General features: G+C 42.3%; 1 protein-coding gene across 1 annotated transcript in view; it reads left to right on the top strand.

Annotated features, from left to right (window-relative positions):
• Positions 1–10641, top strand: part of LOC310867488 (extracellular calcium-sensing receptor-like) — a gene marked incomplete at both ends in the record, with an annotated part of 63806 nt that extends 53165 nt beyond the window's left edge. Inside the window, 6 exons of the mRNA XM_083777603.1 lie at positions 6769–7038; positions 7222–7344; positions 7571–7846; positions 8654–8881; positions 9519–9642; positions 9731–10641. Coding sequence (XP_083633729.1) covers positions 6769–7038; positions 7222–7344; positions 7571–7846; positions 8654–8881; positions 9519–9642; positions 9731–10641 — 1932 coding nt within the window. The remainder of the gene's footprint in view (positions 1–6768; positions 7039–7221; positions 7345–7570; positions 7847–8653; positions 8882–9518; positions 9643–9730) is intronic.
• Between the last annotated feature and the right edge of the window lie 2604 nt (positions 10642–13245).

Raw genomic sequence — 13245 nt, 5'->3', positions numbered from 1 at the left:
CCACTGACCACCAACCTGCCAACCTGCCACTGACCACCACCAACCTGCCACTGATCACCAACCTGCCACTGACCACCAACCTGCCACTGATCACCAACCTGCCACTAACCACCAACCTGCCACTGACCACCAACCTGGCACTGACCACCAACCTGCCACTGACCACCAGCTTGCCACTGACCACCAACCTGCCACTAACCACCACTGACCACCAACCTGCCACTGACCACCAACCTGCCACTGACCACCACTGACCACCAACCTGCCACTGACCACCAACCTGCCACCGACCACCAACCTGCCACTGGCCACCAACCTGCCACTGACCACCAACCTGCCACTGACCACCAACCTGCCACTGACCACCAACCTGCCACTGACCACCAACCTGCCACTGACCACCAACCTGCCACTGGCCACCAACCTGCCACTGACCATCCTGCCACTAACCACCACTGGCCACCAACCTGCCACTGACCACCAACTTGCCACTAACCACGACTGACCACCAACCTGCCACTGACCACCAACCTGCCACTAACCACCACTGACCACCAACCTGACACTGACCACCAACCTGTCACTGACCACCACTGACCACCAACCTGCCACTAACCACCACTGACCACCAACCTGCCACTGACCACCAACCTGCCACTGACCACCAACCTGCCACTAACCCCCACTGACCACCAACCTGACACTGACCACCAACCTGCCACTGACCACCACTGACCACCAACCTGCCACTGACCACCAACCTGCCACTAACCACCAACCTGCCACTAACCACCACTGACCACCAACCTGACACTGACCACCACTGACCACCAACCTGACACTGACCACCAACCTGCCACTGACCACCACTGACCACCAACCTGACACTGACCACCAACCTGACACTGACCACCACTGACCACTAACCTGACACTGACCACCAACCTGACACTGACCACCACTGACCACCAACCTGACACTGACCACCAACCTGACACTGACCACCACTGACCACCAACCTGACACTGACCACCAACCTGACACTGACCACCACTGACCACTAACCTGCCACGACATGTTGCGAACCGATTTGCAAGTTTATTGCGAATCTCATTGTCTCTCGTAACGTACAAAAGTATTGGCATCAAAATTTACTTAATGTACCAAAAGTATAAGTAGCCTACTCATTAAATGTACCAAAAGTATAAGTAGCCTACTCATTATATAGAATGTGGCCCATTTCAAATGTCTAAAAAATCTTTTGAAAATAGCTGATCTACAAGCTCACAATGCGTCGCAATCGGCTATTTTCAAATGGCCGGAATTTATATAAGGCTGAAGTGGTTAATGTATGTTTTGTAATAATAATCAAAATCTACAAAGTAACTAAAGTTTCCAAATAAATGTAGAGGAGTAAAAGTACAATATTGGGATTTGGGATGTAGTGGAGTAGAAGTAAAAGCATTGGAAATGACAAATACAAATACCTCAAAATTGAACTTAAGTACAGTACTTCAGTAACTCTAGTTTGTTACTTCCCACCACTGATACCTATGTATGTTAAGCCCTGCCTCTGTGTGTGCCTAAAGGCCCAGATCGGTGTTGTGAAAGATTACGTAATGTCGTCATCTGGCACAGGGGACGGCACTGCATGGGTATAAAACCTAACAACTGGACACTGGATGGAGAAGGTGGGAGGGGTTGTTAGACAGAGGAGGACAGTCATGAGGGCTTCTTTAGACATACAACTGTTTTCATACTTGATGATGTTCGCTTCCTTCTCTCCTTTGTCTTCATCCTCTTCCTCTTCTTGTGAGTTCCAGGCACCGTTAAAACATGGCGGAATGTACAAGGCTGGAGATGTGCTTCTGGGTGGTTTGTTTCCATTCCACGTCTCCTCTGTGTTCCCTGAGCTGACGTTCACACAGTCCAAGGAACAGAATCCCTCCTGCAGTCGGTGAGTATCACGAAGACAACACCAACCTTGTTTTGATGTATAGAAACATGATTAGTTGATGTGTATATTTCTACAAAGATATAGGCTGTCGGGTGGAAACCTTCTCAGAACATGTGTTTGGATGGATCTAGGGTAGTTATTATTTAGTCACAAGCACTTTCACCTAAATATTTTCTTCAAAAATAGCAAAAAATAATTTGTCACACTGTAGTATGACAAAGTAACTAATTTATTAAACAAAAACAGAACGTTTAAATATGGAGATACAAGGTTTCTGCCTGACAGCAATGATATTCAAGGCTACAGTGTAATTGTGTGTGTTAGTTTTCACATGTCGGTGTTCAATGGTGCACAGACCATGGCTTTTGCCATCACTGAGATCAACAGAGACCCCAGCCTGCTCCCCAATGTGACTCTGGGATACCGTTGCTATGACACCTGTTTAACGCTTGGAGTTGCAGTCCCTGCAGCGTTGTCACTGATCAGTGGGAGAGAGGAGCAGTTTACACTGGATCAGAGCTGTGTTGGGTCTCCTCCAGTACTTGGAATTGTGGGTCCTAGTACCTCAAAAAGTTCTATTACACTCTCTAGAATATTAGGTGTATACAGAGTGCCCATGGTAAGTTTCCTATCCCCTTTCACAATAGCCTATTTTATTTAATTTTGATTACTTGGCTATTTCCAAATCTATAATATGATAAATATAAAATGTTGTCTTTTTGGAGTTTGAAAGACATAATCGTTGCTGTCGAGAAGAAACCTTGTGTCTCCATATTTCAACTTGTAATGCTTTTTGAATGCCCTATGAATGCCACAGACGAAAAACAATCTTAAGTCCACACTATTGATCCATAATGTATAAATGATTGATAAGGGTTCAGGACAACGAGGCCTTTTGTGGAGGGGTCAGAATGAAATTTGGACTTAGACTGTTTTTCGTCTGTGGTACTCATTTCTTCATTATGCTAATGTTAGACAAAAGTATCAAACACAGCTGATCAACAAGGTCACAGTGTGACATGTTCTGAGCTTGTAGTCTGCAATTTTTCTTTCTTGTTCTGTCTTTTTTCCCCCTTTTTTGTTTTAAGTGAAAGTGGTAAGTAACTGCACTTAGCCTGTGTTTTACAGGTCTGTTGGTTCATGGTACAGCATCAATCACCTCTGTACAATTAGAGCCTGTCCTTAAAGAAAAGGCAGGTAAACTAAATAGACCTACAGATGTGCCATTCCAACTCTTCACACTTTACTGATCTTTTCTTGAACGTTTCTGAAAATGCATGTTTTCCCTGCAGGTTTAATTCACTGATTAGCCTAATGTTAATGCTACTGCTTTGCTACTGAAAAGAAGTGTCCAGCAGAGGAACAATATCTATTCAGGATCATTTAAATATAACATATTGACATATGCCCCCTTACTGAACTGTTCTGTTTCTGACAATGCACTGACAATCTACTGAACTGTTCTGTTTCTGACAATGCACTGCATTCAACTGAATTCCCAATGGCAGGACATGTAAAGTTCTCAAACAGCACATCCAAATCTCTCTGGCCAGCATCCTCTCCATAGTATTGGAAATAATCATGTTTGTACGTCTGGAAATGTTTGTCTTTACTGCAGATAACCAGTTCAGATTAAAAAATAAATCCGGCACAGTGCAATTTTTGCAATTAAGGAAATGATTGCCAGATACAGTATTTCCACTATCTTCTTATGCTAAATTGAAACTTCTTGAGCTTTTGACAGGATAAACCAAACTGTTTCAGAAGCTGGTTGTGGCACATCTAAGCACATTGTGCAGATAACAGGGTAAGATGAACCACTTTTTGCTTAAGTTGTCCTGGAAGCAAGGCAAAATTAGATGGCAGTAAAATCTAATGATCTACCCATATTTCAGGATGTCTTCTATCAATTGAAATGATGAGTAAGCATCTATGACAAAGGGCCATGAAAATATGACCATTTTAAAAAAAGTGGTCATGTGGCTCAACTTGCCCCAGGTAAGGGGTAAGTTGATCCAAGTCGAGGGGCAAGTCGAACCACATGATATTTTAATGTTAAAAGCTTAAACTTGAACAGATAATGTATTCAACTTATAATAATATAATAACAGTTTTCCCTTTAGCAAATAGTCTTATTTACCGTATATTACCAAATAGTAGCCCAGGCTGTAATATGCAACATCGATTCGGACCCCGGGCGTTTATAAGGAGCCGGGCCGTTATTTGCCATAGGCTGTTATTTATTTTTGCACCGGCCTGCACAAGGCCATTATTTGGTTTCAGTATATACATACAGTAACATGAAGTGCAAATAATAATAATAAAAAAACAAAGCTACAGTACATACAGTAAAGCGTTTACAAGTATACTGTACAAAACAACATATAATAATACTGTACAATTGTACAGGGTTCCTACCGCCATGATATTCAGTGAATTATTTTTCATTTTAAAATACAGGCCTAGAAAAGCTAATTTGGAATTAAAATGTTTGGATATCATTTCATAAATAGCAACCTAACAACATAGTGTTAGTTACTTTTTTACATCTGTTCGTTTTTCCATCTTGTGTTGCATGGGATGCATTACTGTACTCAGCATGTACAGTAATAATCCACATATTTTTCTTAATCCAGAGCGATTTACATTAAGCAAGAACAAAAAGCATCGCAATACATCACATACATAAAAAGTAGTTATCATGAATCATGCGTAAACTAAGAACGTAACAGTGGAATATCTATATAATGGGACTATGCATGTATACTCTATAGTGCTATGTCTACATGAACATGCTATAAGTCTACATAAAATGCTATCTATAGTCTACATAAAAAATGTCGGGGCTAGGGCAAGTGCTAAGTGCCATGATGGAGTCTGAAGAGATGGATTTTCAGACCACGGCGGAAGATTGGGAGTGCGGCTGCAGTTCTGATTGTAATGGGAAGTGCATTACATAGTTTTGGAGCCAGAAGAGTTTGGAACGTGTGGAGTGTTGTCCCGGCGTTTTTAGTGAAGGTACTTCCAGCTTCCCTGCGTTGGCTGATCTGAGCGCTCGGGAGGGTTTGTAGGGTTCTATCGGACTTGCAAGATATGGGGGTGCCATACCTTTGGTTGCTTTAAATGCTAGCATCAGAGTCAATGGAGGCAGCGGGGAAGGTGGGAGTAGTGGGATAATTTTGGCTGGTTGAAGACCAAAATGAGGCTTCATTCACATGTGAAGAGAACATATAACGAACAGATTATCACAGGTAATAAAGTAAGTGGTTAATACTAAGTTGTCAGGCCATACAACATACAATAACTAAAATCTTGTTCAAAACAATGAAAATAACTAATATTATACTTTAATTCTTGGCCGCAGATACATTAATCAGGGGCAGCGGGTTGAGTAGCACTGCCCTGAGGGTACCAGACGCACTGTTGAATACCTACAGTCCAGTTCTATTGGTCTGTTCCTCGCTGACATCTATAGGTACCTTTCAAAGATCTAGTACATTACAGAATAGATATTTTGTATTTGTTTTTATTCTGTTTTTCCAGATAAGTTACTATGCTGGTTGTTCCTGTCTGAGCGACCGGACTCAGTTCCCATCCTTCTTCAGAACAATTCCAAGTTTTGTCTTCCAGGTGAACTTCTATAACAATAGATGTGTTGGTATCTAATAGTTCATGTTTCAGAAACTGGAATACTCGAACCCATGGGGTGGGCAACTTTGATGTAGGAGACGGCCACTATATTTCTACACTCAATCCAGAGGGCCGCTATATTTCTACACTCACTCCAGAGAGCCACTATAGTTCCACACTCACTCCAGAGGGCCGCTATATTTTTACACTCACTCCAGAGGGCCACTATAGTTCCACACTCACTCCAGAGGGCCACGATATTTCTACACTCACTCCAGAGGGCCGCTATATTTCTACACTCACTCCAGAGAGCCACTATAGTTCCACACTCACTCCAGAGGGCCGCTATATTTTTACACTCACTCCAGAGGGCCACTATAGTTCCACACTCACTCCAGAGGGCCACTATAATTCTACACTCACTCCAGAAGGCCACTATTACACTCACTCCAGAGGGCCACTATATTTCTACACTCACTCCAGAAGGCCACTATATATTTCTACACTCACTCCACAGGGCCAATATATTTCTACACTCACTCCAGAGGGCCACTGTATTTCCACACTAACTCCAGAGGGCCACTATATTTCTACAGACTCCTGAATTATTATTTGCTATTTTTGCTAAGGATTTGAGTATTTCAGGATTTGCTAATCCTGAAAATTAGGTCTAACTTTTTTATTTAATTTCATATTACATTTATTTATACTTATGTTAACTTAAAACAAACATACTTAAATTCAAATGCATTGGATATAAAAAGACAATTTAAATTGTTTTTTTTAAATTCATAGCTTTTTATTGTTCATACTAGTAGCAGTTGGTCACAACATACAATATCTCGCCTATGGGAGAAAATAAAAATTATGGGGTACAATCTTTTTTAGTTTGTTCCCTAGAGGACAACCTCCTACCTCCCACCCACCCCCCGCCCGACAATGACACAATTTAAATTGTAATTATGCTACTAATATTGACCATTATAGATATAATTAAAGCGGGTCATGTTTGCATGTTTGGAATTGTAACAGCTGAAATCAATAATATAATGGTATTCCAATATTAACCTGCAGGCCACATAAGTGAACACGGGGGCCGCATGTGGCCCCTGGGCCGCCGTTTGCTCATGTACTGTATGATCTAACCTAAGTACATTTCCGTCCATTTCTCATCCACTCAGGTGCGAGCTATGCTCCATACTATGAGGTGGTTCGAGTGGACCTGGGTAGGACTGTTGTTCAGTGATGATGATGCTGGCCGTGACGCCGCCCGATTGTTCCAGTCTGGCCTGGACCAGTCTGGTCTGGGTTGTGTGGCTTATTCAGAGGCTCTGCCCTTCCACAATGACCTGGATAAACTCCAGAGGATCGTCACTGTGATGAAGACGTCCACAGCTCGGGTGGTCATTATGTTTGGATACGGGCCCTATATGCATAATGTCTTGGATGAGGTTTGTGTTACGATACATCTGTGGAGTATGTTAATTTAGGGATTCGTAATTAGAAGAATCTAAAATGAGAATGTATGTATGTTCTTTCAAAACGATTAACAGGTGGTTAAGCAGAATGTGATAGGTCTGCTATGGATCTTACCTGCCACTTCAGGTTGGTGGGCAGATTCCAGTCATCTCCAGTCTCCTCACTACCTGCCATACCTCAGAGGCACCCTGGGTTTTGCCATCCGTCGTGGAGAGATACCAGGTTTGAAGGACTTCTTGTTAAAAATACGTCCTGACAATGACCATGAGGATAACATAGTAAGTATTTGTTTAATTGTATGTCTATAGTTACATGTCTCATTGAATTGAATAATGAGACACAGGACCACAATGGACACAATTAAGCCCTTAGGTCATTTTGTGTTATCCTTTTTGCACCACTGTAGTATTTGCAAACTGTGAATGAAGTGAATAATCAATAGGCTTACATTAATCAATTAATTGTATTTAAAGGTATTCTTATGAATTAATTGTGTTCTTTCAGGTGAGGCAGTTTTGGGAACGCACATTTCAGTGTAAATTTCCACCCCTTCCACCAGAGTGGGTGGACGCTGGTGGAAGGGTGTGTACTGGACAAGAGGACCTGGGAACGGCAGAAACTACATTTTTGGATGTGTCTGACCTCAGGGCAGAGTATAATATATACAAGGCTGTGTATGCTCTGGCCCACGCCCTCCATGACATGCTGCAGTGTGTGCCAGGAAGAGGGCCTTTCCCTGGGCACAGCTGTGCCAGTTTGCAGACAATACAGCCATGGCAGGTGGGATATTAATTCAGTTAACCTGTAGGATTATTTTTATTTATTGATTATTTGCACATTTAAAAACACATTTGAAACAACAACATATTATTGGGTTGTGCAGGTGAGACTTAGAAAACAGTATAGTTTATAACAGTTTATAACGTTAATCTCACCATATTTAAAATAAATCATAACAATCAAAACAATCAAATGTGAATTATTTTGCAACATTCATAATATAACAATGGGTAGATGCACAGTATAAATGAAAAACAAAATACATATTAGTAGAAAATAATGTATGTGTAGTGTGTAGGTGCCACGGTGTGAATCAAGAGGGTTAGGACTCAAACGCAGGACAAAGGCAGAGAGGCAGAGCAGTCGAAATTGCAGGCGGTTTATGCACCAAAATCCATACACGAGGAGAACACAAGGAGTAACAAGAACACTGGGAGTCAAAGTACTAGGAGTTCACTAGGAGCAGAACACTAGTGACGTACAACAATGATCTGACAAAGAACTGAAAAAACAGGGGAGTATAAATACACAGGGAAAACAGGGCACAGGTGAACATTAATGCTCAACAAATGTGGGTGACATTATGGATATGGTTTTGTTGAAAGGCAATGCATAATGTAAAGGGTAGAGCACATGTTTTAGTAATGAGGCTGGTGGCGGAAGATAGCAACTCAGCAACAGGAACACCCCTTGCACATTGCTTAAATCCCCAAATAGTGTGTAGCGTGACTTGGGCACATAATAGGACCCTTAAGTATGTTTTTAACTTCTCTTGCTCTTCATGATTCTGCTCATCACCATTTCTAGCTTCTCTATTACCTGGAAAAGGTCAACTTCACCACATCTGGTGGTGATCGTGTATACTTTGATGAGAATGGTGATGCTTTACCAATCTTTGATGTATTGAACTGGGCGTGGCTCCCTGATGGAAGCACAAATATTCACAACGTAGGTGTGGTCAAGATGACAGCCTCCGGAGATGAAGAACTCACCCTCGATGAAGACAGAATCTTCTGGAACTTTCAATCCGCAAAAGTAATTTCAGCTTTCTAAAATGTTTAATTGAGCTCATGATGTGAATGAAATGTATAGTTAATAGGGCCGGGACTAATTGCGATTAATTACGATTAATTAACTACAGAAAAATGTATGCACTAAAAAAATTAACGCATTTTAATCGCACTATTTTTTTCACCGCCGAACGTTGTCACTGGACAGTTTTCAGACGGACCTGCGCACCAAGTGTCCGTGTCCTCTTCAGACAATAACACCACCAGAAACCGCAGACAGTTCACCAGACTGGGGGAAGCCGCTGAGATCACTTTGCTTGTCCCCGTGGATTGGAAATAGGATTTAAAAGGCTATCCGATGGTAGCGTGGATTACAGCACAGTTGTGTGCAATTATTCAATAAAGAATTATTACCCCTATTACTACAAAAACAATGTTTTATTGCTTAAACTTATGTATTCACTATTCATTGATTCACTAGTATACCAAAATCCATTTGAAAAAATTGCTTTCTCACTGTTCTCGGGTCAAATAATGATATGCGATTAAAATGCGATTAATCTAGATTAATTAATCGCAAAGCCTCTGATTAATTAGATTAATTTTTTTAATCGAGTCCCAGCTCTAATAGTTAAACTAATCATTGTCACGTTCCTCTGCAGCCTCCTCGGTCGGTGTGCAGTGAGAGCTGTTCTCCTGGAACCCGTGTGGCCAGAAGGAAAGGAAAACCTGTCTGCTGCTACGACTGCATTGCTTGTTCTGAGGGAGAGTTCAGCGATGAGACAGGTAGGATTACATAATGTAGCTACAGTATATGTACAGAAGGTTATAAGAAGATACGTGAGTGTCCTTTTAATCTTGTCCTATTTGTTAGACTCTACAGAGTGCACCGTGTGTCCAGAGGACTTCTGGTCCAGTCCCCAGCGTGACCACTGTGTCCCTAAGAGCATTGAGTTCCTGTCCTACGATGAGTCCCTGGGGATCTCCTTAACAACCATCTCATTGCTAGGAACATTTGCCTGTGCTATTGTCCTGGGGATCTTTGTTTATCATAAAGAGACGCCAATGGTCCGCGCCAACAACTCAGAACTCAGCTTCCAACTCTTGCTTTCACTCAAACTATGTTTCTTGTGCTCACTCTTGTTCATTGGTCGTCCCAGACTCTGGACTTGTCAGCTGAGGCATGCAATATTTGGGATCAGCTTTGTGCTGTGTGTCTCCTGCATCCTGGTAAAGACTATGGTGGTGCTGGCTGTGTTCAAGGCCTCCAAGCCTGGTGGTGCAGACATCATTAAGTGGTTTGGTGCCAAGCAGCAGAGAGGAACAGTTCTGATTCTTACTTCAATCCAGGCAATAATTTGTACAGTCTGGCTTGTGTCTGCCTCACCAACTCCTCATAAAAACACACAATACTATTCTGAAAAGATAGTCTATGAGTGCAATGTTGGATCAACAGTTGGTTTTGCGGTGTTACTAGGTTATATTGGCTTACTAGCACTCCTCAGTTTCCTCCTAGCATTCATGGTAAGGAATCTTCCAGACAACTTCAATGAAGCTAAGTTAATTACTTTCAGCATGTTGATCTTCTGTGCCGTGTGGATAGCCTTCATACCAGCATATATCAGCTCTCCAGGCAAATATGCAGATGTAGTGGAGGTGTTTGCTATTTTAGCATCTAGTTTGGGCATTTTGGTGGCTCTGTTTGGACCAAAGTGTTATATAATCATTTTGAAACCTGAGAGAAACACTAAGAAATCCATCATGGGTCATGGCACCAAGACGTAGAAGCAGACATTTTTAACCAATTAACTGCTTGTGACGGAACGTTCCGCCAGTTGGAATCCAACCGGCAACTGCTATTGGCCTAACGTTCCGTCTGATAAGCTTTATTGTTGATACCAAACCGGATCGCTGATTTCTTCTTTTTTGCTTGGCCTTTCCTTCTTTACATTTTACGATTTAGGTATTTAGCAGACGCTCTTAATCCAGAGTGATTTACATTAAAGACGGTAAGAAGAGCCTTATTGGCACACTCACAGAGGAGACTTTGGGCTCTGTTTTCCTCCATGCTATTGAAGCCATTTTGACCTGTGGGAACCATTCTGCAAATGTCTTCTACATCCTGACTGTTTTCTTGAAAAAGCTGTTTTTCTATGTCAGTCGTTCTCAAACACATTCATGTCACTTTTCACGATTCTTCAAAAATAGCAGACCTACAAGCTCGTAGATCTGCTATTTTTCAATAGCTAAAGCATTACATAAAGCAACAACGAAAGGGGTTCCCGCCCAAAATGGGTTAAAGCCCTTATCCTTAAACTACTTTTTTTCTTTTACTATTTTTGAAAAACATTCATGAATAGCTTAAGAAGAATGTATAGTTGGTTGAACCGTGAATGATTTCACATAAATTACACAATGCGTTCATGATTTTAGGGGTTTTTTTTTGTTCAAAACAGGGACAATTCTGCAAACTTGTTAAACAATTAGGCTGGAATATGAAATATAGGTTGACTATAGATGACTATAGAGATAAGATGTAGCGATATGCGGGGAGTAATATAAAATGTGTTTTACCAAAGTCAGCCCTTTAGGTTAGGATGAAAAGTTGGAGGCTGCACTATGGTGTCCCGTCCCCTCCGTCAAATCTACCCCCATATGTAAATTTACACATACACTTTGAGCACTTTGATATTATAACTTTGTGATTTATCCTTCATGTTGTCTTAATGTTTTGTCTTAATGTATGTCTTGTATTATTGTTGGTATGTTGTGTTGTATTTTGTGAATTTTGCATGGTTCATGGTGTCTTAATGTTTTGTTTTAATGTATGACTTGTATTATTTTGGTATGTGGTGGTGTGTTTTGTGAATTTTGCATGCTTCATGTTGTCTTAATGTTATGTCTTAATGTATGTCTTGTATTATTTTTGGTATGTTGTGTTGTATTTTGTGAATTTTGCATGTTTCATGGTGTCTTAATGTTTTGTTTTAACGTATGTCCTGTATTATTTTGGTATGTGGTGTTGTGTTTTGTGAATTTTGCATGCTTCATGTTGTCTTAATGTTTTGTTTTATTGTATGACTTGTATTATTTTGGTATGTGGTGGTGTGCTTTGTGAATTTTGAATGCTTCATGGTGTCTTAATGTTTTGTTTTTATGTATGACTTGTATTATTTTGGTGTGTTGTGTTGTGCTTTGTGAATTTTGGAGAGACAGCGAAATCCATTCACGGCGGACGACCTAGGTTGTGACTGAATCATTTTGCGTCGCGGCTTATAATTTTCCGTTGTTGGCTATATTCGAGTACGTCATGGCGTAAATATCAATTCGTCCCAACGTTTTATTAATTCGCCCCAACGTCGGGGCTATAAAATAATTCGCCACGACTTAATAATAATTCGTCGCAGCGTTAAGAATCCGTTGTGGCGTGAGCACTCGTCGCGGCATATAACGGGACTCGTCGCGGCTATATCTACCCGTTTGCGACGTAATAGGTTGACTTTGGTATATTTGCGGTGGTATAGAATCCGTTGTGGCGTGAGCACTCGTCGCGGCATATAACGGGACTCGTCGCGGCTATATCTACCCGTTTGCGGCGTAATAGGTTGACTTTGGTATATTTGCGGTGGTATTGCCTTTTTCCGCGCATCGTGCCCGGGGCCCGGCACGTGCGCCTCGCCGGTCCGATTCCGTGGAGCTCTCCGCCGTCTCCAGGCGAGCCTGAGTGGTTCTCTGGGGTTCCAGCAGGCCTTTTTCCGTGCGCATCGTGCCCGGGGAACGGCCCACGCGCCCGGGCCTGGCACCACTGCGTGCACCTTGCCGGTCCGGTTCCGTGGAGCCCTTCGCCGTCCCCAGGCGACCCTGCGTTCCAGAGCTGTCACCTCTTTTGCCCACCGAAAATAGCAGATCTACCAGCTCCCCGGGCGGCCTTCCTACATACGGGATGGCCCGACCCGCGTCTGTGGACCCCTGGGGGGGTCCCCGTGGACCCTTGGGGATCACGGTAGGTAGTCCACGGGGGTCCGTCTGTGTGTGTGTGTGTGTGCGCGCAACGCCGTTTCTATATGTCAGAAAGGCCGCAAGGCGTTTATAAGAGAGAGAGAGAGAGAGAGAGAGAGAGAGACAGAGAGATTGAGGGGGGGGGGGGGGGTGAGTGACCGGCTGCCGCCACCGCGCAATCAATCAATCAATCAATCAATCAATCAATCACTCACTCACTCCACACCACACCGATCAGCAACCCCTCTCACTTCCCCCCTCTCTACCCCTGTATCTCTCTCTCTCTCGTTATGTTTAATAGTTAATAGTGCGCATTGTATTATATATTATATAGCCTACTATTATATATATAGTAGGCTAGTATATGTTTTTCGTTAATAATAATACATG

The sequence above is a fragment of the Protomyctophum parallelum genome (genome assembly GCF_964188405.1).
Source record: "Protomyctophum parallelum genome assembly, chromosome: 12".
NCBI classification, from domain to species: Eukaryota; Metazoa; Chordata; class Actinopteri; order Myctophiformes; family Myctophidae; genus Protomyctophum; species Protomyctophum parallelum.
The sequence above is the reverse complement of the archived record's forward strand: the minus strand, read 5'-3'. Positions and strand labels throughout refer to the sequence as shown.